The following is a 22,322-nucleotide window of genomic DNA, read 5'->3' as shown; positions in this document are numbered from 1 at the left end:
GCACTATTTACAATAGCCAAGAATTGGAAGCAACCTAAATGTCCATCGATAGATGAATGGATAAAGAAGAAGTGGTACATATACACAATGGAATACTACTCAGCCATAAGAAAAGGGCAAATCCAACCATTTGCAGCAACATGGATGGAGCTGGAGGGTATTATGCTCAGTGAAACAAGCCAAGCAGAGAAAGAGAAATACCAAATGATTTCACTCATCTGTGGAATATAAGAACAAAGGAAAAACTGAAGGAACAAAACAGCAGCAGAATCACAGAACTCAAGAATGGACTAACAGGTACCAAAGGGAAAGGGACTGGGGAGGATGGGTGGGTAGGGAGGGATAAGGGGGCGGAGAAAAAAGGGGTATTAAGATTAGCATCCATAGCGGGGTGGGAGAAAGGGGAGGGCTGTACAACACAGAGAAGACAAGTAGTGATTCTACAACAGTTTGCTACGCTGATGGACAGTGACTGTAAAGGAGTATATAGGGGGGACCTGGTATAGGGGAGAGCCTAGTAAACAAAGTATTCGTCATGTAAGTGTAGATTAATGATTAAAAAAAAAAAAAAAGCAGTTCCTATGTGGTGACCTCTAATGAGTTCTTCACAATGATATAAAGGGCATATAAAAGTGTAGGCAAAGGGTCTGTATGTGTTTATACAGAGGATCAAAGCCTAATTTGGCTACCCCGAAAATGAACTAAGATACGATATGAAAAAGAACTTCCAACATCAGCACTCTCGGGAAGACTCATGACAGAAGATGATCAGCAAAAAAAAAAACTCCAACAAAGATCCACGCACTGTCACAGATGTAGATGCACTCATCCCACCAGTTCCTGGACTTGCCATGGGAATGAGGAAGGAGATATCTAAGCTGGCCTGTGCATACAGTAAAACAAAAATTGGACTGGATCTATACTGTTGGAACTCAACCAAGAATTAGGAGAAGTGCAAATTGTAGCACTCCAAAATCTTACAACCACAGACTATTTATCGTTAAAAGAACATATGGGATATGAACAGTCCCCAGGAATGGGTTGTTCTAGTTTATCTGAATTCTCTCAGACTGTTTAAGTTCAGTCAGACAATATCCACCATATCATAGATAAGTTTTCACAAATGCCTAAGGTGCCTAACTGGTTTTCTTGGTTTCACTGGAGATGGCTGGTAATTACAGGTATGCTTTGGTTAGGTAACTATATTCCTATTATGTTAATGTGTGTGCACAATTTAATTAGTAGTTTAAAACCTATCCATGCTGAAGTTACTCTACAAGAAGATATGTCAAAGAAATAATCAATCTTCCCAGGTTTTCTTCTGCCTGCTACTTCTATAGCTTTTCTTCTTCCTACCTAATCACAACCTTTAAATAGAACTCGTGCCACATGTAGAATTTACCAAGTATCATAATTCTTCCAAGTGGTAAAGACACCTCAAGACAAATGCTGGGCATAGAAGCCACAGGGCATAAATATGCAAAGAAGTAAAAAGCTAACCTTTTCAAACAATAAGGCTTCTCTCTCACTTACCAACTTAACATTTCCCTGTATGGCCCCGGAAGATGACTGGTTAGCCAGAGACGGGTAAGATTCCTCAAGGGAGGAACAACCTAAGACAGGCACAGTCGCAGGGGGCCATCTGGTGAGAAAATGGGGAGCAGCAGAGGTGAGGCTTAGAACCTCCCCCCTCATGTTCTGAGAGAAATCTTCTGCATACATGGATGTTTTATTGCCCTTGTCTACAGGCACACACCTGATCATCTACATTTGCTCTCTTACAACACTAAACTCTGTTTTCTACCTTTATCTCGTATCTACCTACCACTTCAGCATTTTATTAAAAATAATAATAATAAAAAGAGAAATGTGGTATCCACATATAAATCAAGTATAAAAAACAAATGAGTATTCATATTTGAACTGACTGTTTAGAGTTCATAATGCATGAGCAAAACCGAAAGTTTCTGTGATGACTGCCCTTGCACTGCTCACCATGTAACTTATTCAGTATGTAAGAATTTGTACTCCATGTAAGAATTTGTTCGTTATGCATCAGAAGATTGGAGACTGATGAAAATTAGGCTTGGGGTGGATTAATGATTGTGCATTGAGTATTGACCCCCCTATACAGAAATTTATTGTGGTTAACAACTATTTGATCAATAAATATGAGAGATGCCCTCACAAAAAAAATATATATATATATATATAAACACACTTCCAATTGTAAAATAAATAAGTAACCGGGATGTAATGTATAGCATAAGGAATATAATCAAACTATTGTAACAACTTGGTATGGTGATACCTGGTACCTAGAATTATCATGTATATAAATGTTGAATCACTGTGTTGTACACCTGAAACTAATGTAATGCAATACTGTTGTCAACTACCCTTCAATTAAAAAAAAAAAAAAATAGGAAATGAGAGATCTGATTTTTAATTATCATACTATAATTCTTGCCCTCCAAACAACAGGTAATTCTAAGAATTTGCTGGAATAGTCTTAAATCCTTGTTAGGGGACCCAATTATAGTATATTTCACATATAAGCAAGATAAGCCTTAAAAAATTAAAATTTTGAGTCTCATACTTCTTCATCTGCCTGGTTATTAAGCATTTTATCAGCGTCTCTGAATGCTGAGCTGTATTTTGTCATTTGGTTTTCTTATAGCTACTCGTTAACTAACCCCTATATCTAATTTGCTTAAATATTTCCACTTTTCCCCTTTATTTCAATTTGTAAAGATAAAGATGGAGGGGGTAGGAATTTAAACAGTTGATAGATTTTAGTCTCAAAAATATTTTCAAAGAGATGACCCTACTTTTATGTTCAGATTTCTGTAACTTTATTTCGGTTTCTTTGGGATTTCTTCCCTTTTTTTTTTTTTGCATCTAGTGTTCGGGATCATGTAAATCTGTCCACTTGGGATCTCTAATAAAAGGTTAATTGGGGTTTAGAACTATTAAAGTAGTTAGTCATTTAAATACTTTGGCATGGTTTGAAAAGTTTAATGATTATGAGAACTTCAACAATGAGTAATTTTTTTTAAGTTTTTCAACTTTAACAACATAGAATATAACCAATAATACTGTGTTTTTTTAGTATGGCAGCATGGGGAACTGCACTTACCATGGCTAGCATCTAGAAATGTATATAATTACTGATTCAGTATGTTGTACATCTGAAACCAATATAATATTGTATATCAACTTGATGCCAATACAAAAAGAAACTATTATAATAATTAAAAATTTTTCAACTTTAGCATGATTTTAGGAAATAAATATGAAGTGTTTTATTTTACTCTGAAGCATCCTTTGGAAACAGAGATGTCTGCCTTTGACTGTGACAAAATGGAATCTGTAGCACTTAAAGATACCAGATTGTTGAGTGGAGTGAGTTCTTTAGTGTTTCTTTAAATTTCCACAAAAATAATCATTGTTTTATCTTCATTATTTAGCTTCATTCTTAGGGAAGATCTAAATAGACTTCCTAACTTTCCAATAGGTTTTCAAATTTAATTTGCTTGAAGGTAAACTATAGGGAGCAAAATTGTTCATGTTAAATTAGACCTCAAATTAGCCTACCTACAAAAAAAGGCCCACACCTTCAATCCCACACCTCTCCCACCCCCTCAAAAACCCCCATGGAAGAATATGTACTAGAATATTAATAGTGATGATCTGAACAGTGATTTTTACCTTTGAGAATTTCTGTATGTTTTAAAATATCTACAGTGAACATATATCAGTTTCATTGTCACGAGGGAAAAAAGGTAATTTTTAAAAATAAAAGAACAACCACTGTAGGCACTGAAGATATATATTAGGGCAAATTTATTATATACCTACTACTCGTGTCAGTGTGCTAGGGCTGCCGTAACAAAATAGCAAAGACTGAGTGGCTTAAACAACAGTAATTTATTTTCTCGCAGTTGTGAAAGCTGAGAGCCCAAGGTGTGGGCAGCTTTGGTTTTGCCTGAGCCCTCTCCTCGGCCTGCAGGTGGCCTGCCTTCCCCCCATGTCCCTCTGTGTCATCCTCTCTGTGCTCGCATCCCTGGGGTTTCTTTCTCCTAAAGACACCAGTCATGTGGGATTTGGGTCCCTCCCTTCATGATTTCATTTAACCTTAGTTACCGCTTGAAAGGCTCTCTCCCCAAATAAAGTCATTTTGGTGATCAGGACTTTGGCAGGAAACACGATACAGTCCTTGACACCACCAATTCCAAGCTACTCCAAAACAAACATTTCCACCTCTGAATCACACATGGAAATAAATTCAGTATGAAGAGACTTAAATAGCAGAGTGTACCCCATGGAGAGTTAACAGAGTTACATGGGTAATTTAGGAAAAAATTTAGGGTTAAGGGAAAAAGGGCTGAATTGTCTAAATAATTACTTGACTTTCCTTGGCCAATTTCATATTTGCTTTCTCCATGTGCTACAATTATAGAAACCTGATATTTTCTAGTCTTAGATACAACTGCACCATGAACTGTGCTGTAAATCAGATCACATTAGTTAGTGCTAGCACCCAGCCCCAGTCACAGGGCATCTGATGAGGGGTTAGATGTGGCAGTTCCACTGTAAGGCCATGTTGCTTCAAAGATGTCCAGTTAAGTGGCTGTTCATGTCCCAGTAGTTTAACCTGAAATTAAAAACATACACACAAATGTCTCCAAATGTATCTATTTGGCTCACCCACTTTATTGGGAAGGAGTGTTTGATAGGTCTTAAAAAGCACCATAGACAGGAGATTCTTTTATTTTTTATTTAGTGGTTCACAGGATCTTTGAACCCTTGGTCCAGATGAGTGCATACATCTGTCCTGCTCCTATATTATTACTCTCAAATAAAAGTGTGCAGGAGCTAAGGAAGAAAAATTAAAACAGTTGAACAGTGTGTCAGGGTAGGGGAAATGGCTCTGGAGTCAATCTGCCCCAACGTAAGACCTGCCCAGATCTTACATAGAATGTTTAGAGAAAGGCTACCCTCCCTTGTTCCAGCCACCCTTCCTCTCCAGATTTTCCAAAATCCCCACTTATCAACAATACATATCTGTGATTAACTATTATTATAATTGTTCTATATCCTTAGTCTTGTACTAAGTGAATGTAAGTAAGTAATTTTCTATGTATGTATGGTTATGTTGAACCAGAAAACTTTGTCATGTAGAGCAACACAAAACAAAACCCATTTACTTTTGAATAGCAGTAGTATTGGGGCCCAGAGAGAACACAGATAAAACAATAAAGTCATACCCAAGCCACTAAGCTGTAACTAAACATCAGATTTACACTCTGTCTTCTGCCTGATCAACCGCAAGTATTAGAGATGAAATACAGATTAATGATGCAAGGAGAAGCTTATGGACAATTTACCTTCAAGGAAATTGTCAATTTCTTAAAAATAAGCTATAAATTATATCAAAATGTGCCCAATTTCAGACCTGATGATTACACCCATTAAATTAACCTTTAACTTTCTCCAATTTTTTTTATGGACTTAAAATAGTAGGGCCAAGTCATCTTACTTCTATTCAGATGTGCTCTGAGGTGAAATGTTGGGGAAGAATCTGAATTCCAGTTTTATGGAGAGAGTCATTTTGGATACGTGCAGTGAACTTTGAACAGCATAGTGTGACTATTAAGAAAGATGTCTATTTCACATTCATATGCTTGGAGAGAGCAGCTGTTTAGATATGGGGGAAAGGAAAAATTTTCAAAGAGTTTGGCCAGACATTGCCATTGATGAAGCTCATTTTAAAGTTACAGGTATCTCTACTTCGGCAAGTTCACGTTACACCACCTTATTTTTACAAAAGATCTACGTTAATCCTGGTTTTTGCTAATGGAAAGAAATCTGAAGAGGACTTTCACTTTCATGAAAATAGTGTTCAGCGCTTGCTCTGCAGTGAGCTCTTACAGAGGCACCACCAAGCGAGCGCCTTCCCCAGAAACTACACTCTGCACCCCAGCATCAAGCCCTTCCCCCACCCCCCTCAGTGAATTATGTCTGTGAGTGTCTGTGCTTTATCTCAATGTATTCTGTGCATCGTTAGCAAGATGTGTCCTAAGGTATCAAACAAGCCTAAGAGAGGTTATTTTTGGAGCCCAGGAAGGCTCAAGATTTTTGTCCCATCTTAATTAATGGTAATTGCTTCTTTGCTTTAGAACATTTGACTAATGAAGGTTTCATAGGAATGCTCTACTTTCAGATAACAGATAAAGAAGGAAACCTGTATGAAGGAACACATATAAGGCTCTCCTTGAAGTTATAAGTTGTATTATGTTTTCATCAGGATATTCTAGTCAACAATAGTAAAGGAACAATAAGGATAAAAGTCCCTCTTACCTCTGTTGCCCCCATGGTAGCTGTGGGTTGGCCAAGAAACAGCTGTCCTGATATGGGCCATTTGAGAAACATTGCATAGACCAATTGTTTTTGAGGTTTGGATGTATACCTGGTTAAAAGGGGGAAAAAGCATAGTAGTATTTCTCATTATTTATGAGTTAGGTCTGGAAATATTTTAGAGATACTTTCATTTAGTAAATATTTACCAATGTCTTCATTAGTAGAGGGAAGGAGAAATAGCCCTATGGTAGCATAAGAAGCACCCAAAAGGGTTCTGATCCCAATACCAGTGTATGTGTGCAGGCGGTGGGGGTTCCCCAAATACCCAGCTGGTGTCCAATTCTCCAGACACCAGCTGGGTGTCTCACAATTCAACTCAATTTTGACACTATCTACCAGAGATAGTGTTAAATTCCACAGGGTAAGGGCTCAGTCTTACAAGACTGCTCCCCCAACAACAACAGTCACCAAATCCCAAGTTCCAGGTCATCACCTGGTCTTCTGACCTATGGGATATAAATCACAGGTTCCAATGACCCCCTCCTTGGGTTCAATGAATTTGCTAGGCAGCTTACAGAACTCAACAGAAACATTTTACTTACTGGATTACTAGTTTATTAGAACAAGATGTAACTTAGGAACAACCAAATAGAAGAAATGCATAGCATAAGGCAAGGTATGGGGCAGGGGTGCAGAGCTTCCACGCCCTATCCAGGTGTCCACTGCCCCATCAAACTGGAAGCTCTCTGAACCCTGTCCTTTTGAGTTTTATTGGAGGCTTCATTATATATGTGATTAGATCATTGGCCAGTCATGACAGATTCAATCTCCAGCCCCTATCCTTTCCTGGAGGTCAGGGGGTCAGGGGAGGGACTAAAAGTTCTACCCTCTAATCATGTGGTTGAGTCTCCTGGCAACCAATCCTCATCCTCTGGTGGGGTCCAAAAGTCACCTCATTAACATAAAGGACCCCTCTATAGCTCTGATTGATTAGGAAAGTCCAGAGTTTTAGGAGCTCTGAGCCAGAAATGGGTATGAAAACCAAACGTATATTTATTATAAATCACAATATCCCAGCACCTCCCTTCCCCATTGCCCCAGTGCTAGGAAGTTCTTGGAACAAAGATTTTCCTAGTACTACTCTTCATCAGACTGTACTCGTGGAACTGGAAATAGGAAGGGGAGTGTGAGTAAAGCGTGTGAGATGCAAGAGTTAGAGGGCTTTCCACCTGCTGACTCAAATCTTCATATTGCTTCATTCAACAAATACGTGTCAGTGCTGGGCCAAGTACTGAGCTATGGGTTAGAGATACAATAGTACACAAAACACACTTAGTCTTGTTCTTACGGAGTTTAGATTAGAGTGAGGAAGACATAAAACAATCACACAAATAATATAAAAACCTGAGTTTTGATAAGCACTATGAAAGAAAAAGAAACTGAAAGATTATAACAAAGGGATCTCTTTTAGATTAGACCATCAACAAGAAGCCTCTTCAAGAAAATGACAAGCTGAGACTTAAAAATGAATGAGAAAAAAGGAAAAAGTAAGAAGAGTAAGCCCTAGGCAAAACAGAATCCACTCTTTTCACTCAGTTATTCAACATTTATTGAAATCTTAAAGTGCTAAACACTGTTTAGCACCGGAGACACGGCACTGAACACAGCCTCTGTCCTCATGGAGATTATGTTGTAGTGGGAAAAATTTAAATGAGCAAATAAATATATGTCAGGTGATGATGAAGTGCCATGGAGAAAACTGAAGCCAGGTAAGAAGGACAGAGCAAGCTAGGATGGAAAGGAAGGATCTGGGTGTCATTTTAAATAGAATAGTCAGGGAAGACCTTGAGGAAGCGGCTCTGAGACACCCGAAGAATGTGGAGGAGAGCCCTGTGGGTGTCTGGAGGAGGAGAGAAGGCAAGCACATCAGTTCCAGGGTAAGAGCATGCTTGGCCTGTGCATAGAGAAGGGGCAGAGCGGCCGGAGAACCGAGGGGCAGTGTGGCAGCTGGCAAGCCCAGGGTGCCAGCAAAGACCCAGGTTCTACAGGACCTGTAAGCCTCGGTAAGACCTGGCTTTCTCTCTAAGATGGGAAGCCCTCGAGGAATTTGAGTATGGGAGTGATATAACTGACTTACTATTTAAAAGGTCTTGTAGCAGACAGCTAAAGAGGCAAGAATGCAAACAGTTAAGTCAAGAAGCTTATAATCCAGGGAGAGACAATGGAGACTGGCAGGGTAAGGGCTGCCAGAGAAAGGATGAGAAGGAGTCAGAATCTAGATTTATCTCAAAGAATAATATGATGATACCTGCTGACAGATTGGCTCTGAGATATAAAAGAAAGGGGACTTAAGGACTTGAAGATTTGGGGCCTGACAACCACCTAAAAGGATAAAGCTGCTATTAAGTAAGATGGTGAAGTCTGTGGGTGGAGCCAGTGTAGAGCAAAATACAAAAATTAGGACCTCATATTTGGACATAACAGGTTTGACATGCTTATACTTCCAAAAGGAGACACTGACAAGGAAATTGAATATGTGAGTCTGGAGTTCAAGTAAAGAGGTCTTCACTGTAGATAGAGGTCATCATAGGGCATTTGAAGCCACAAAAAATGGATGAGCTCACGTGGGGAATTAAGAAGAGAAGTCCAAGGACTAAGCTCAGGGCACTTCCAGGTCTAGTGGTTGGGAACTTGAAGTGGAACCAGCAAAGGATACTCAGAGGAGGAACCAGAAGACAAGGAGAGAGAGAGCAACCAACTGAGGCAAACGCTGCCATAAGCTCAGCAATCAGGCGCTGGGGACTGACCTGGATTTGGCTGGGAGCGGTTCCTGTGGACCTGGAGAGCAGCGACTCTACAGAGCATGGGGGTGACAGCTGACCAGAGTGGGCTCAAGAGAGCAAGTGGAGCAAGAAGCTGGAGATAAAAAGGGAAAACTATTGTGTCAACATGTTTTACTATAAAGGAAAAAAATGGGCAGGTGGCTGGAATCTAAGGTCAAAAGAACTTTTTTAGGGTGAAAGAAATAAGATTTGTATGCTGACTGGAAAGTATCTAATAAAGAGGGAAAATTGAAGATCCGGAATAAAAGGGGAGAACTGCTAGATCTTGAGTGGATCATTTGGGATGGGATCCAGGCAAGGGTTGGCCTTAAAGCCAAAAGACATTATTTGATAGTGTGTGTGTGTGTGTGTGTGTGTGTGTGTGTGTGTTTCTAGTCACTCCTGTGTGTGTGTGTGTGTGTGTGTGTGTGTGTGTGTGTGTTTCTAGTCACATTTAGCTGGCCAGGGGAGGCACGGAATAAGTTGAGCTGAACTTAAAGCTGAGGTTTTAAAAATAGTCAAGTGATATGTCAGACAGAGAGAGGGTGTAGGCAAAGGAGAGACGGGCCACAGCATCTGACCTGGATAAGAAAGAAAACTAGACATTGTGAGGGCTGAGGGGCAGAGGTGAGTGGTAGGATCAAAGATGATGTGATCAGTGGACTACAGACCCTTCTGGAAGCCAAAGGGCCATGGGGGGGTGAGCTGAAACGCAAGAGGCGGTAGCTAGAGAGCAGAATGCTTCAAAGTGAAATCAGGAGAGGTGCGGTTACTGGTAACCCCAGATCTCAGGCCTGACCAGACAAGGGGATAGCAAAGGTGAGTGGATAAGAGCCCTTACAAGAGAGAGGTACAGAAACCGAGGGAACAGCAAACATGTGTACAGATTTAAAATCACTAAGAATTAAGTTCAGAGTAGTTCTTGGGACACTGACAGTGAGCCAAGGCTAAAATCTCAAAGGATTTTAAGGATGGACCCGGGATCCTATAGATGCCCACAAGGCGGTGATGCACATGTAAGGAACCTGAGGTAGGAAAGAGCTCCTACAGTGAGAAGCGGCGAGCAGGGCCACATGGGGTTGGTGCAGCTGGTGGGGGCCAGTTGCAGGGCTTTAAAGTCCCTGTTAACTATTCTGGCTTTTATCATTGTTCATAGAGATGAAATCTAGTGGACTAACAGTTAATGATTGTGAAGTCCCAGATCAGACAACCTCGCAATCAAATACAAGCACAGAAGCAAATTCCAAACTCAGATCTAAACTAGTCTCTGTGAAATGAAGGACTAGCACTGAGTTCTCACTATGGCTTCTCCCAGACCCAGCATGCTAAACTCCTGCAATAGTCACTTCTAGATTGCTTTACTTTCTTTTCTTCAATGTCTTGGCAATTTTAGTCATAAGTCAAGTAAGACTAATTTAGTCTAATCTTTTGATTTATACTTGATCAGGCTGAACTGACTTTGGTGGCAACACAAGGTGAATTTTTAGTTCATTAATACTATCATTTATAAATGTTAAGAAACCATCATATCAGCACAGTCTGATTCAGATACTCACTGGCACATGGAACCTTCCAAAGTTCAGACAGAAGTCTGAGGCAAGGCTTTTAAAGAAGACACCAGTTAAAAGAAAAATCAGCAAGTTAAGATAATTAGTTTGAAGGAAACTTCAGGTTTAGATTTATTAGAATAATATGAACAACTTAGAAGTTTTTCACTGAAAACAATACTATTATTTAGGATGATTTTTAATATTTTTTTCTGCCTTTAGGCACCTCTTGCTTGCTAACTTGATATGACATATCTGCAAAAGTTAGCATTTACTTAAGAAACTGAACGGAAGTGTCTTTTGGATTAACCATTCAGTATTTTTAGTTCTAAATGGCTTGCAATTTTCATAAGAGCTATTTTTCACTGAATTTTGCCCACCATACCTAGAGATGACTTAAGCTCAATTTTATAAACAATGAGTGTTCAAAAACATGCTGATTACTTCTAGAGTAAATAAAGTTTGGAGAGAGCTCTGTATAGATAGGTTTTCATCCAATTTCCTTTTTTACCCTTTCTCTTTATATCTCTGAGAAATTTTAAATGCCTTCCTCCATCAAACAGGACTTGGTAATGAGAATAACTTACCACACATCTGGGTTGACAGTGTCATTCTGTGATCTCCAAGGGTGGGTTTCATAAATAGCTTCTCCATTGACTTTTAGCCAGGTCCCCATTTGCCTTAATCGCTCCTCAAAAATTGGAGAAATGATGCCATCTTGTGTGGGCCCAATATTCATCAAAAGATTTCCTCCACATGAAACTGTTTTTACCAGTTGCTAAAAAATTATGAATATTGTTCTTAGATAAGACAATTCCACATGCATATGTTACTATGTTGTATTTATGTACTTACACATGCATATGCAGTCACCAGAAGAACATAGAAGAGAGAATAATGTCCTGTGTTTGTGAGCCACTGAGCTATAGAAATTATAAAAAATAATTCTCACCTACACTATTAAGACTGTAATCATAATAGTCACCATTTTACTGTACCTTCACCAATTCTTCAATTGTAAGATAGTCAGAGATCCCAGCATTCCTCCTATAGCCCCAGGAGAACTTGTCTATTGTCATGCAGTTTTCCCATTTATGTGGCAAAAGATGTCCTGGGTTATAACGATCACTGCAGGTATAATAGCCACCATGCTTGCAGATGCTGCCGGCTCCCCAACGGTCATTGGTGACAACTGTGTTCCGAACTGGGCTGAAATACATTTTTAAACAGAAAGTAAAAAATGTTTACGCAAAAGGAAATGTCACTGAAAAGAGGTCTAACTGAAATCCACTCCTGAAAAATAACCATAGATAATATAATGCAAAGCACATAGTTTTGAAATCAAACAGACCAGGATTGGTTGCAATCCTGGCTGTCACTTTCTGAGTCCTACAGTAAGCAACCTAACTTCTCTGAATAACCAACTTCTTCATCTCTTTTGTTAGAACAAAAATAATTCATGTAAGACACCTAGCCCAGTGTCCATTACTGGACTATTACTGGAAGCTCCCCTGCCACTTATTGTGAATGATAGCCAAAACTGAATTTATGCTCACGACAATCTTCTCATCTATGATTGAGTAATCCTATACATATACTCCAGACTCTCTCTTACAATTGTGCCTAATATTGAAAAATCTCAGGGAAGTCACCTGTTGCCTTATGGAATTTGCTGTGGCATGAAATATCCCATTATTTATCATAGCAGGTGGAGCCTCCTGTACCTCTCCACTTACAAGGAGACAATTTTGATTCACAAATGGAAGTGGATGGCTCCCAGGCTTTCCCCTTGGAAGGAATACCAAGAGAAACTGCTGTTTTAAGAATCAAGAGAGCTCCACAATATTTGTATATGCACCCTTTGTAGGCATAGGGAACACAAACAGAACCACGCCTGACTTTACAGCAATACCAAAAACATTCTAGTTTTACATATACATATTTATTCCATACGGTTTAAGCCTAATAGAAGACCTCAGTCAGAAACCCCCTAATGGAGCAGCCTGGAACATGCTAGAAAGCAGTAGGAAAAGAACAGGACAAGGTGAAAATGCTGATAAAGAAGGAAAAGAAGAGACAAAGATGGCATTGACCTGGCAAAGCACATAATCAGAAACAGTAATGAATCAACAGGGTTGTCCAAGATTAGAAGTTGAAAATGGGGACCCCCAAAATGAATGTCTGCAAAGTTCTAATGATTCTGTGATTTTTACTCTTTCAAAATCAGACTATTGAGTTGTATTGGACACCTGATTTGTAACTCTTGATTATTTTGAATAAATGCTGACATATCTAATAACCATTATTTATAATGATTTCCTCTCCCATTCCACAAATGAGCCTGAAAGAAAATATTTCACAAAGCAAAGGAATGAAAATGTTATGCATGTATTAGGAATGTTAACTACAGCAATACAATAGCATACACACCTCTCATTATACAGCCAGGCTAAGAAGCCTGTGCTGTTCCAGTAGGAATCTGGTGCACCTCCGTCACCATCTGCCCACAGGACTTCAGGCTGATACTTGTTCACTAAGTCATAGAGCTCAGGCAGCATCTTAAAATCTGGAAATTGTCGCTTATGGAATGAACTGAATTCATCGTCAATGAAGAGTGGATGAAACCATTCAAAAAGGGAATAATACAGTCCAAAACGTAGGCCAGTCCTATTCCTAATGGCTAACTCAAGTTCCTTGACGATGTCCCTGTTCGGCCCCTCATCTACAGCATTCCAGTTCCATGAATACTTTGAGCCACATAAGGTGAAGCCTGAAACATGAAATATCTTTGTAAGTATGTCAATTTTGTTTTAGTAAATTTCCACCTATACTATTGCCAAAACAAATTGGACAGTCCATGTGATATACAAATGCTTCTACAAACAACTTTTATAGCAATTTTTTCTCATAGCATATAGTCTGCTTGAATACAAGAAATAAACGAGAATTCAAATAAGGTGGAACCAAGTTTCTTTTCTTCTTAAGGTAACTCTCAGGGTACCCATAAGGTCTGTCTGTCTGATCTGTTTGTATTTTCCCTCTTAGAATACAAGCTCCTTCAGGGAGAGTACCATGTCTGCAGCACAACCTGCTCTATCCCCAGCCAGCTGCCAACACAGACACGAGCACAAAACCAACCACTAACACTAGCAGGTCCCAAGATGACAACATGTTCCATATCCACCATGCTGCACAAAGAGCACTACTAATAATAAACACCCCTGAAATGCACTCCTGCAAGATTCTGACTTGCCTCCTGAGCCAAAGTATATTCCCTGGTTTTAGGATTATTTATTATAGTGTGATTCTTACAACACTGGCAGTCCATGTACAGGACTCAATCTCCTTTAGCCTCATTTATTCAGTCAACCAGGGGTGGAAAAAGACACTATCCCCCAACAGTTCTGTACTCAAAACGTACCCACCATTTGTAACCTCATCCTACTCCAAAGTCAGAAGCTTAGATGTTGCTCTTCGAATTACCAAAAAGTGAATTACCTACCAACTAAATGGGTAAGAAAAATAATGTCTGCCATTAAACCAACACTCTGAAATAATTCCTGTTTTAAAAGGAATTTGCACTTAGATTGCTGGTTATTCTATATTTAAAAAACATTAGAAGCAATATAAACTGAAATACTAAGAAACAATATAAAAACCTCAAAATTTTTAGTTAGTGCCTAGGAACATAAGTACATTGTTACTATCCCACTAAAATCTACATGGATCTTGGAGAATAGATATACATAAGGTGCTGTTGGTGAAAAACATTAACTCTTGTAAATTAGGAGAAGTCTAAGATAAAAACACTCTTTAGATTAATTTTTAAGAAGCTTCAAAACAGCTCATATTTGCTCCAAAGATATTTGTGGTAAGCTTCAAAGCAGTGTCAATATTTAAGGTCTTACTCAAAATGTTTCAAGTCGACAGGCCCAAATGCTAGGCAGTGCTAAAACCACACGGGTTTTCAGTTCAGTGTGACCACCGTAATAAGCTCCCAGAGGGTTTTCCCACATCACAGAGCTCACAGGGATCTTTTCCCTAAGAAATGAAAACCTGGGTCCTAGAAAGTTTATAAATATCGGCTACATTATCTGTCCTCACAGTATAATGAAGAGTTGTTTTATTGTTTTAAATAAGCCCATTTATGTAATACTTCGTGACATACAGCTTAGAGAGTTCCTAGACATCAGGAAATCAACATGTTCACAAGCAAATACACTTTATAAATACCCATCTCAGCAGGAAAAACATCTATAGGAGAAAATCATTAAGTCAACAAAATCTGGCCCAAAGGAAAAATATTCTAAGATAATCCCAGATTTTTTATTTTGGTTCTTCCCTCCTACCTGCTCCCTCTCTCAACCCTGAAGAAAGCGATGAGGCAAAATTTCTTACACCAAGGAAAAAATGGTCATGCAAAGCAAATTGTCAAATGAAGGAACATGCAATTAGGACAACTGCAGTTTGCTGATGCTCCCTTGATCTTATGAATGCTGAAACACTAATGGATGGAAACTATCCTATTCATGTAGGACCACCGTGATGGTTAATTTTATGTGTCAACTTGACTGGGACATGGGTCGCCCAGATATTTCATTAAACATTTTTTTGGGTATGTCCCTGATGGTGTTTCTGCATATTAACATTTGAATAGAGAGGCTAAGTAAAGCTGATGACCTTCCCCAGTGTGGGTGGACATCACCCAATCCCTTGAAGGCCTGAGTAGAATAAAAGGCTAAGAAAGAGAAATTCTTTCTGTCTGTCTGTCTCTGAGCAAAGACATAATCTTCTTCTGCGTTTGAACTCACTTGGACTAGAACCTCCACCATCCACACTCCTGGTTCGCAGGCCTTCGGGCTCAGACTGGAACTACACTGCCAGCTCTACTGGGTCTGGACTTCTCAGCCTCCATAAATAGTGTAAGGTATATAACATAATATATATATATTATAGTACCTACTGGTTCTGTTTCTCTGAAGAATCCTGACCAATAAAACCACTGTGTTTCCTTTTAGATATTCTTCCACCATATCTGGTATTTCTGGGCACCATTAGAGTTCCATGATCCTTTTCCTTCCAGCTGATCTGTGTCACTTTCATTACTAGCAAATTGCTCACCATTTGACCACCTAAGAGTTGGCCCAAACCACAGCCTTGTGTGTCAATACTGACGCAAGACTACAGCGGTATGCCTCACCCCCCCCCACCCCGTGGTGCCCTCCCGTAATGCACTGCATTAGAACAAAAGGAAAGGAAGAAGGCAATTCCAGGTATAAACACTGGCTTGCAACCCCCATCTCACTTCAAACAGCTTTAATCTGATCTTGGATTATTGTTAGATATACATGTAACAAAATGTGGTCATTTTTCATTTCCTCTCTGTTATGTGGAGGGAATGATCTTTCTACATACCTAATGCCTCTCAAGTGGATGGAACATGTGATCCCTTAAATTATAAGCAAACATCAGTAGCTGCTTATGGTTGTTCCTAAGAAAAAACTCTCATTTCCTGTGGATGATCTTGCTTTACTTTCTTCTTCCAAAAGAACTACTTCACTTTGCATAACCACTGTCAGTGTCTGCAAAGGTTGCAATTATTTACCTTCATGATGCTTGGAAGTTAAGACGATATATTTGGCACCAGAAGCCTGAAAAATATCTGCCCACTGGTTAGCATCGAAAAACTTTGCTTTAAATAGTGGTCCAAAATCTTCATATTTGAAATCAGGAGGGTAATTCTCTTTCATAAAATCCACAAACTTCGGTATCTTTTCCTTTTGCCAATACCACCTAAAGGGAGGAACAGAACACATAACCTACATACACATAAAACATGTTAAATAATTGCCCCAGCTCCCTTTCCTAATTCCCCCTTATTATTATATTATAATATACATATTACATTATATCTTAATGTAATTATTTCTTAATATGCAAATTATTACATTATTTCTTTATTATTTAATATACTATGATGCTATCATTATATTATTAAATATTGCCCAGATTCTCTTTCTCACTTCCCTGTTAGTTTGAATTTGCCTTAAAGAATGCTTATGTAAACTTTCCTCCTTCTTCATCTGTCCATCTGTGGGATCCACTTGGCTCATAAACCGGAACATTCTAGACAACCCAGCCACCCATGTGTTCCTAATTCTTTGCTTTTAAAAATGCAACATGTACTATGTATCTTTACATAGTTAGTCCTTTGTAACGTAAGTGAGGAAGTCTTCAAAATGATGACTATGTGCCTGAAACATACAACATGTTATCTATTATATTCACTAGCAGAAAACAAGTGCAGCAGTAGACAATTAAAATTAAGAAGATGCTATCATTTTAATATACTGATGGAACCTTCAAGGATTATTTGTTATATGCATTCATTCTGAGTAATGGGGCCTAAATGCACAAGCAAAGCTTCAGGAGGAATACCTTATCTAAAATATAATTATACATTTCAGGTAAACACAGCAGTAATGATCCTCATGAAATGCAAGCCCTATCTCTGACCCATCTTCTGCTTGTTCCACCACCACTCCTTTTATAAACGTACTTCTACAGGATAAGCAAACCCATGGTTAGCACTACATCCCCAAAGATGATCAGAAGGTTCTTCCTGCTCTGCTCACAACACTTCACTGAAGGACATAATTTGTCACAGACACTGCTGTTTGCCAGTCCAAAGTTTTAAGAGATTACAAGCACCTTTGTACTGCATAAAGTAGCTATTAATAATTAGGGTGTTTTGTGTTGGTTTGTTTTAGGGTAACCTAAAACTTTTTTTTTTAATCTCTAGAGCAATACATGGTAACTAAAGGGCCCATGCATGCCCGAATGAACACAAAGTTTCCCAAACCCCTTAATTTTTGTTCCGGCCATACTTCCTGGCAGAACGGCTGAACGCAGGCAGGCAGCGGGCGCGCAGGCTCCGATTTGACTCACGCGGTAAACCCCGGAAATGCTAACGCGGCTGCAACCGCGGGCGGCGGCCGGGGACACGCGCGGGCTCGCGGGCACGGACAGGGGCGCGCTCACCAGAACCACTCGCTCCCGAAGCTGGGCACGGAGTACACGCCCCAGTGGATGAAGATGCCGAACTTAGCCTGGTCGAACCACGCAGGCAGCTCGCGGGCGTCCAGCGACTCCCAGGTGGGGTCGAAGCGCGCGGCGGCGCCCGCGGGCCGGGCCGCGAGCAGCAGGAGCAGCAGCGGGAGCCCGGGCAGCGCCGCGGCGTGCATGGCTCCGCCGTCCGGTCCTCCCGTGCGCGTCCTTCCGCGTCTGGGCTGAGGACGCTCGGCCGCTGTCACCTGACCCACTGTCCCGGGAGGAGGCACCTCCCCGGCGGCACGGGAGAGGCCGCCGTGCCCCGGGGCCACGCGGGGCCGCGCTGCTCACTTGCCTAACTGAGAGGCCAACTTACCCTCAAAGCCAGCCCTGAGGCTGCCTGGCCGAGGCCCCCAGCCAGCGTGCCCGCTGGGCGGATGAGTCTGTGGACAACCGCGCAAAAACTGCCCACTGCCCTGGACGGCCACCGGACCGTGAACCCTGGCGCCAAGTCACCCCGTCCTTACTGGGCATTCAGTCCCTCGCAGGAGGGGCACCGAACACATCCTCGGCACACACCCCACCTCCCAAGCTTCTGGGCGTATTAGAACTGTGGCTGTCTGTCAACCTCGAGTCAGTATCAGGTGAAAATCAGTTTTCCAGTCCGGTTGGGGCCCCAGAATTTGCACTGCCAACCGAGTCCTAGGTGAAACTGATGTTGCTGGTTCCAGCACCAGGCTTTGAGAACCACTCACTGCCTTAGAAAACAAGGTGATCTAAGACAGGTGGAAACAGTGGAATGAACACTTAGGAACTCTGCAGACTTGGAAAAGAAGGTAGAGAGTTGGAATGATTGCACGGGACTTCACTGGAAGCCTGTCTACCCGTCTTAAACGCTTTCAGAGTGAAACCAGAATCCTTACCCTTTCTGCTCCTGCAAAACCCCTCTCATCCTTCACCCTCAGTGGCCACTTCAAATGTCACATCCTCCCAGCTTTCTGTCACCACCTTTTCTCCCAGACATTTTACTCGTTCCTACATGTTCCTATTAACATCTTATTCCAACTGCTAATACTGGATTTCATGGATTGTCTTGTATTTGGGAGGATACAGATCTCATTTCCCGTTAGAGCTTTCTGAGGACGGGGAGAATCACCTTCATTTCCATAGTCCCTGAATTTGAAGCAGAGCCTGACATGAAGCGGCACTCAAAGCACGTTTTGTTGACATCTTTCAGTGAATTGGGGTTCTGGTTATTGAGTGTTATGACGGAGCTAAGAAGAAAACGGCACTAATGCCTATCTCTGCAAAGACACACGGGAACGGCAGTAGCTTCTGTCACCCAGGCATGAGGGCATTCGTCCTCCTGATGTGTGTCCTCAGCTCAGCAGGACCTCAGCTCCCCGACCAGGGGCCCACTCCTCCCAGGTGAGGGTCTCCCAGAAGAGAGATCAGGAAATCCACTGACCATGCACACTGAACATGCATTACCAACTGCAGTAGCCCCAGTTAGTAATAGTGCAGGGTGGCAATTTATATTATCTAGTCTTTGATCCTAGAGTATCTAGGACCTCAGTGCTACTCACCCCCAGGGCACATTTAACAAAGAGATGGGCCTTTAGCCATGGACCCTTGACATCCCTTGAAACAGAGATTTGTGTAGTAAGTGCAAAAGACATTTTTCACAGGAACGATGAGGCTGTGCATTCTCAACAGGGCCCCAGACACGGCCATGGTGACGATGCAGCGGTGACACCCTGTCCTCCCACCAGGCAGCTTTAACCTTGGGAGTCCCACATTTAGAAAGTATCCATCTTCCGTACAAATTTCTTTTATTGTGTGATAGATTGTTTATATTTCCATGTATTTCAGTTAAAGAGTGCTAGTCAGAGCTGATCTGCATAATTACCACTGGGTCATTCAGCATTTCATTTTGTGGGAAACTGACATGACTGGAGCCATTTTGGAATATGGATTTAGAGTCACCATCAGAGAGAAACCACCTTCTCTGGGCCCAAACCTTTGGACTGGGCAAAACGCCCATCACTTTAAGTCATTTGAGAGGTGAGGTCAGCAGGAGAACACATCCTGATCACAAGTCTGATGGTCCTGCACATTCTGAAGGTAGAGTCGGTCAGTCAGCGTATAGCCCAGAGTAGCTTAGCTTATTAAAACACCCATAGAAAACTTTTCTTTCCCTTTTCTTAACTCATGTAATTACCCCCATTCCTTTTCCTCAACCCCTTGCTTTCACCTTACAGGCAGGATACTATTTGGGTGTCTACCTGAATCTGTGCCCCCTGAATTGCAATCCTGAGACCCCCAAAGAAAGGGCCTTTGCTGTTCTTCAGTTTCATGTCCTTTTCCCAGTTGGTGGGGGATCCAAAGCCATGCACCACTCTGATTCCCGCCCCAGGCTGGATCCAAGCCTGGTGCCTGCCTGACCCCACTGTGCTCCATCGTCTTCCCTGATGGCTCTGGGACCTTGTGGTAAGTCCTCTCCATTCCGAACCTCCCTCTCTTTAGTTGAGGTTCAGACCTGATTTTTTGGGGGGGGTGTTTCTGGTGCCAGCTTCTGTCTCTACAGAGAGCCATGCTCTTCTGTCTAGTGACTATTCTATGAGGTCTTCCATTTCTGAAGAATTGCTGCTGAAAAGCAGCCCCTGTCTGGGTTTATGTTCTGGGTCCATTTCTTATAAGTTTTTGTTTCACTAGACCCATCTAACTAAAACTGACCTGTTACAGTGGCCACTTTGGGGATTTTCTGAGATTCCAAAATTAATTTATTTGCATGCACAGTTGGAAAAAGAAAAGAAGCATATTTCAGTTGGTATTTGAATGTCTCCAAGAAGTCAAAAGATTCTAAACTTGCTTCAAGAAAATAACTCAGAACTTTCTAAAGCTAACTCTGACCTCCCTCAGAGACTAAACTAGAAAATATTGCTAAGGAGGTAAAGCAGGAACATGGGACAAGCATCATGATTAATTTTTCCTGCCTATGATGAAAAATGCCAAGAAATAAATAGTAGAGTAAGAACAGGAGGGACTCCATCTTGAGGCTAAGATTCCATTTTAAAAACCAAGGAGTTAGGAGGTAAGATTCTTCACATACTCTATGGTAATTAGCCACCAAATGACCCTACCTTAAGGCAGGGCAGGCAGTCCTAACTGATATGTTCCCACTGCTTGAGGGTAACCACTTAGAGAAGAACAGGATCAATAAATTCTTTGTGTTAAGTTTATCTTACAGAGTATCTGGAGGACTGACTATGTGTAATGACATAATCTCTCTCACTGGAGATAGACATGAGACCACAAGTCAAGCCTATGCCCTCTTGACCCTTTACCCCACTCGAAATCCTTAAAAAGACATGAATCCTAAGCCATTAAGAGCCCCTTGTCTCTGAGGCTGCCCACACTCCCCTTTCTTTGAGTTTGTATTTTGTCTTAAATAAAGCCTTCTTGCTGCTCAACTTACTATGTTTTGTCTCTGTGCTCTTCCAAGCCTCTTGGGAGGTTAATAAGAGACCCCTTTCCCAGTGGTAAGCCTCTTGTTACTTCACTATTTCATTCAACTTTCTAGACTTAAGCACAAGTCTTCACTCTGTTCTACTTCAGACAAGTAGGCAAGGGCTACTAAGATCTCTGATTTGGGCTTGCAAGTTCCCGTCACCTGGGTGACCTGGACAGGACTGCAGCTGTATGATCATGCTTTAGTATCCTGCCCAAAAATCTCCTTTCTTTGATTTGATGAAGTTCTCCGAGAATAATTTCACTCCATTCAGTGCCCCATGGCTCCCACCAAATCCTGTCACAGTAAGGGTTTAGTTCCCGCACCTGCAGATTCAAGCAGACAGTGGACTGCAGGTGCCCCTGGCTTCAGGAGTTGGCAAGGAAATCTGCCCAATGCCAAGCAGGAGTTCAATGAACTTTCCCCTCTGCTCTTCATTGTTCTCTACTGCCTGCATGGCCGCTGTCATTTGCTGCAACTTTAATGAATTCCTTCTTTACTGTAACTCCAGGGGGAAAATCCAGGGGGGAAAATCTAGGGGCAAAATACCTTTGAAACTGAAGAAATCAGACAAAGGGGGAAATAAAGTGGGAGAAACCCATTTATTTCGTACAAGCAGTCCACTTCTGCTCTCCCATGTCTCTTGTGACCGGGCTGCAGAAGAAGAGGGCCCCACCCAATCTCTCTGGTCCAGATAAGCCCTAGCTGGCCCTTGTAATTACCTGTTGATACAGAGATGGACTACTTCTCTCCACCCTTTGGAAACACCTATTGTATGGAGATGCACTAAGACCAGGTGAGAGATTTCTGGAAATATTGCTATTTTACCCACACTTGCCTACAACTCATTTGACCTGTTTGTGAATTCTTTCTCAATCAGAGTCAAGAGCTCTCCCCCATCCAGGTCGAGGTGTACCTAGTACACAGGGAGAGACCTCCCCAGACTCAGCTGCCCTGCAACACTAGGACTTCTGATCTGTCCCGTCCAGCGGGACCTAGTTATTTGTGGGGACGAGGGGGATCCGACCT

The 22,322-nt window shown here is 41.3% G+C and overlaps 1 protein-coding gene and 1 long non-coding RNA gene across 3 annotated transcripts; one reads left to right on the top strand and one right to left on the bottom strand.

The window, feature by feature from the left end:
- Window positions 1–3,911: 3,911 nt before the first annotated feature.
- Window positions 3,912–18,118, bottom strand: FUCA2 (alpha-L-fucosidase 2). 2 transcript variants are annotated; one of them, XM_036906839.2, is made up of 7 exons: window positions 17,774–18,100; window positions 16,338–16,525; window positions 13,163–13,502; window positions 11,731–11,941; window positions 11,320–11,510; window positions 6,364–6,472; window positions 3,912–4,657 (listed from the first exon to the last, which is right to left on the bottom strand). In XM_036906839.2, the coding sequence occupies exons 1-7, from the start codon at window positions 17,974–17,976 to the stop codon at window positions 4,517–4,519; spliced, it is 1,383 nt and encodes a 460-aa protein (XP_036762734.2). In that variant the 5' UTR covers window positions 17,977–18,100; the 3' UTR covers window positions 3,912–4,516. The 2 variants fall into 2 exon arrangements, 1 of the variants encoding a protein (XP_036762734.2); XR_005029136.2 differs by lacking the exon at window positions 3,912–4,657 and adding an exon at window positions 9,171–9,279 and having other exon boundaries at window positions 17,774–18,118.
- A 122-nt stretch (window positions 18,119–18,240) lies between these two features.
- Window positions 18,241–21,255, top strand: LOC130679721 (uncharacterized). The gene is made up of 2 exons (XR_008992735.1): window positions 18,241–19,210; window positions 19,655–21,255. It is a non-coding gene; the product is annotated as an uncharacterized LOC130679721 (long non-coding RNA).
- Window positions 21,256–22,322: the final 1,067 nt, after the last annotated feature.

The sequence above is a fragment of the Manis pentadactyla genome, chromosome 12, assembly GCF_030020395.1.
Source record: "Manis pentadactyla isolate mManPen7 chromosome 12, mManPen7.hap1, whole genome shotgun sequence".
Lineage (NCBI taxonomy): Eukaryota > Metazoa > Chordata > Mammalia > Pholidota > Manidae > Manis > Manis pentadactyla.
Note: the sequence above shows the minus strand (reverse complement) of the source record. Positions and strands in the feature narration are given on the sequence as shown.

Bases quoted from the DNA above. Each gene is read 5' to 3' on its own strand.
- FUCA2 (XM_036906839.2), bottom strand. From the start codon at position 17,976: ATGCACGCCGCGGCGCTGCCCGGGCTCCCGCTGCTGCTCCTGCTGCTC. The intron at 16,526-17,773 runs GTGAGCGCGCCC...TCCTCCCTTTAG, and splicing joins TTCGGGAGCGAGTGGTTCTG to GTGGTATTGGCAAAAGGAAA. The intron at 4,658-6,363 runs GTAAGAGGGACT...TTTTAATTTCAG, and splicing joins CTACCATGGGGGCAACAGAG to GTTAAACTACTGGGACATGA.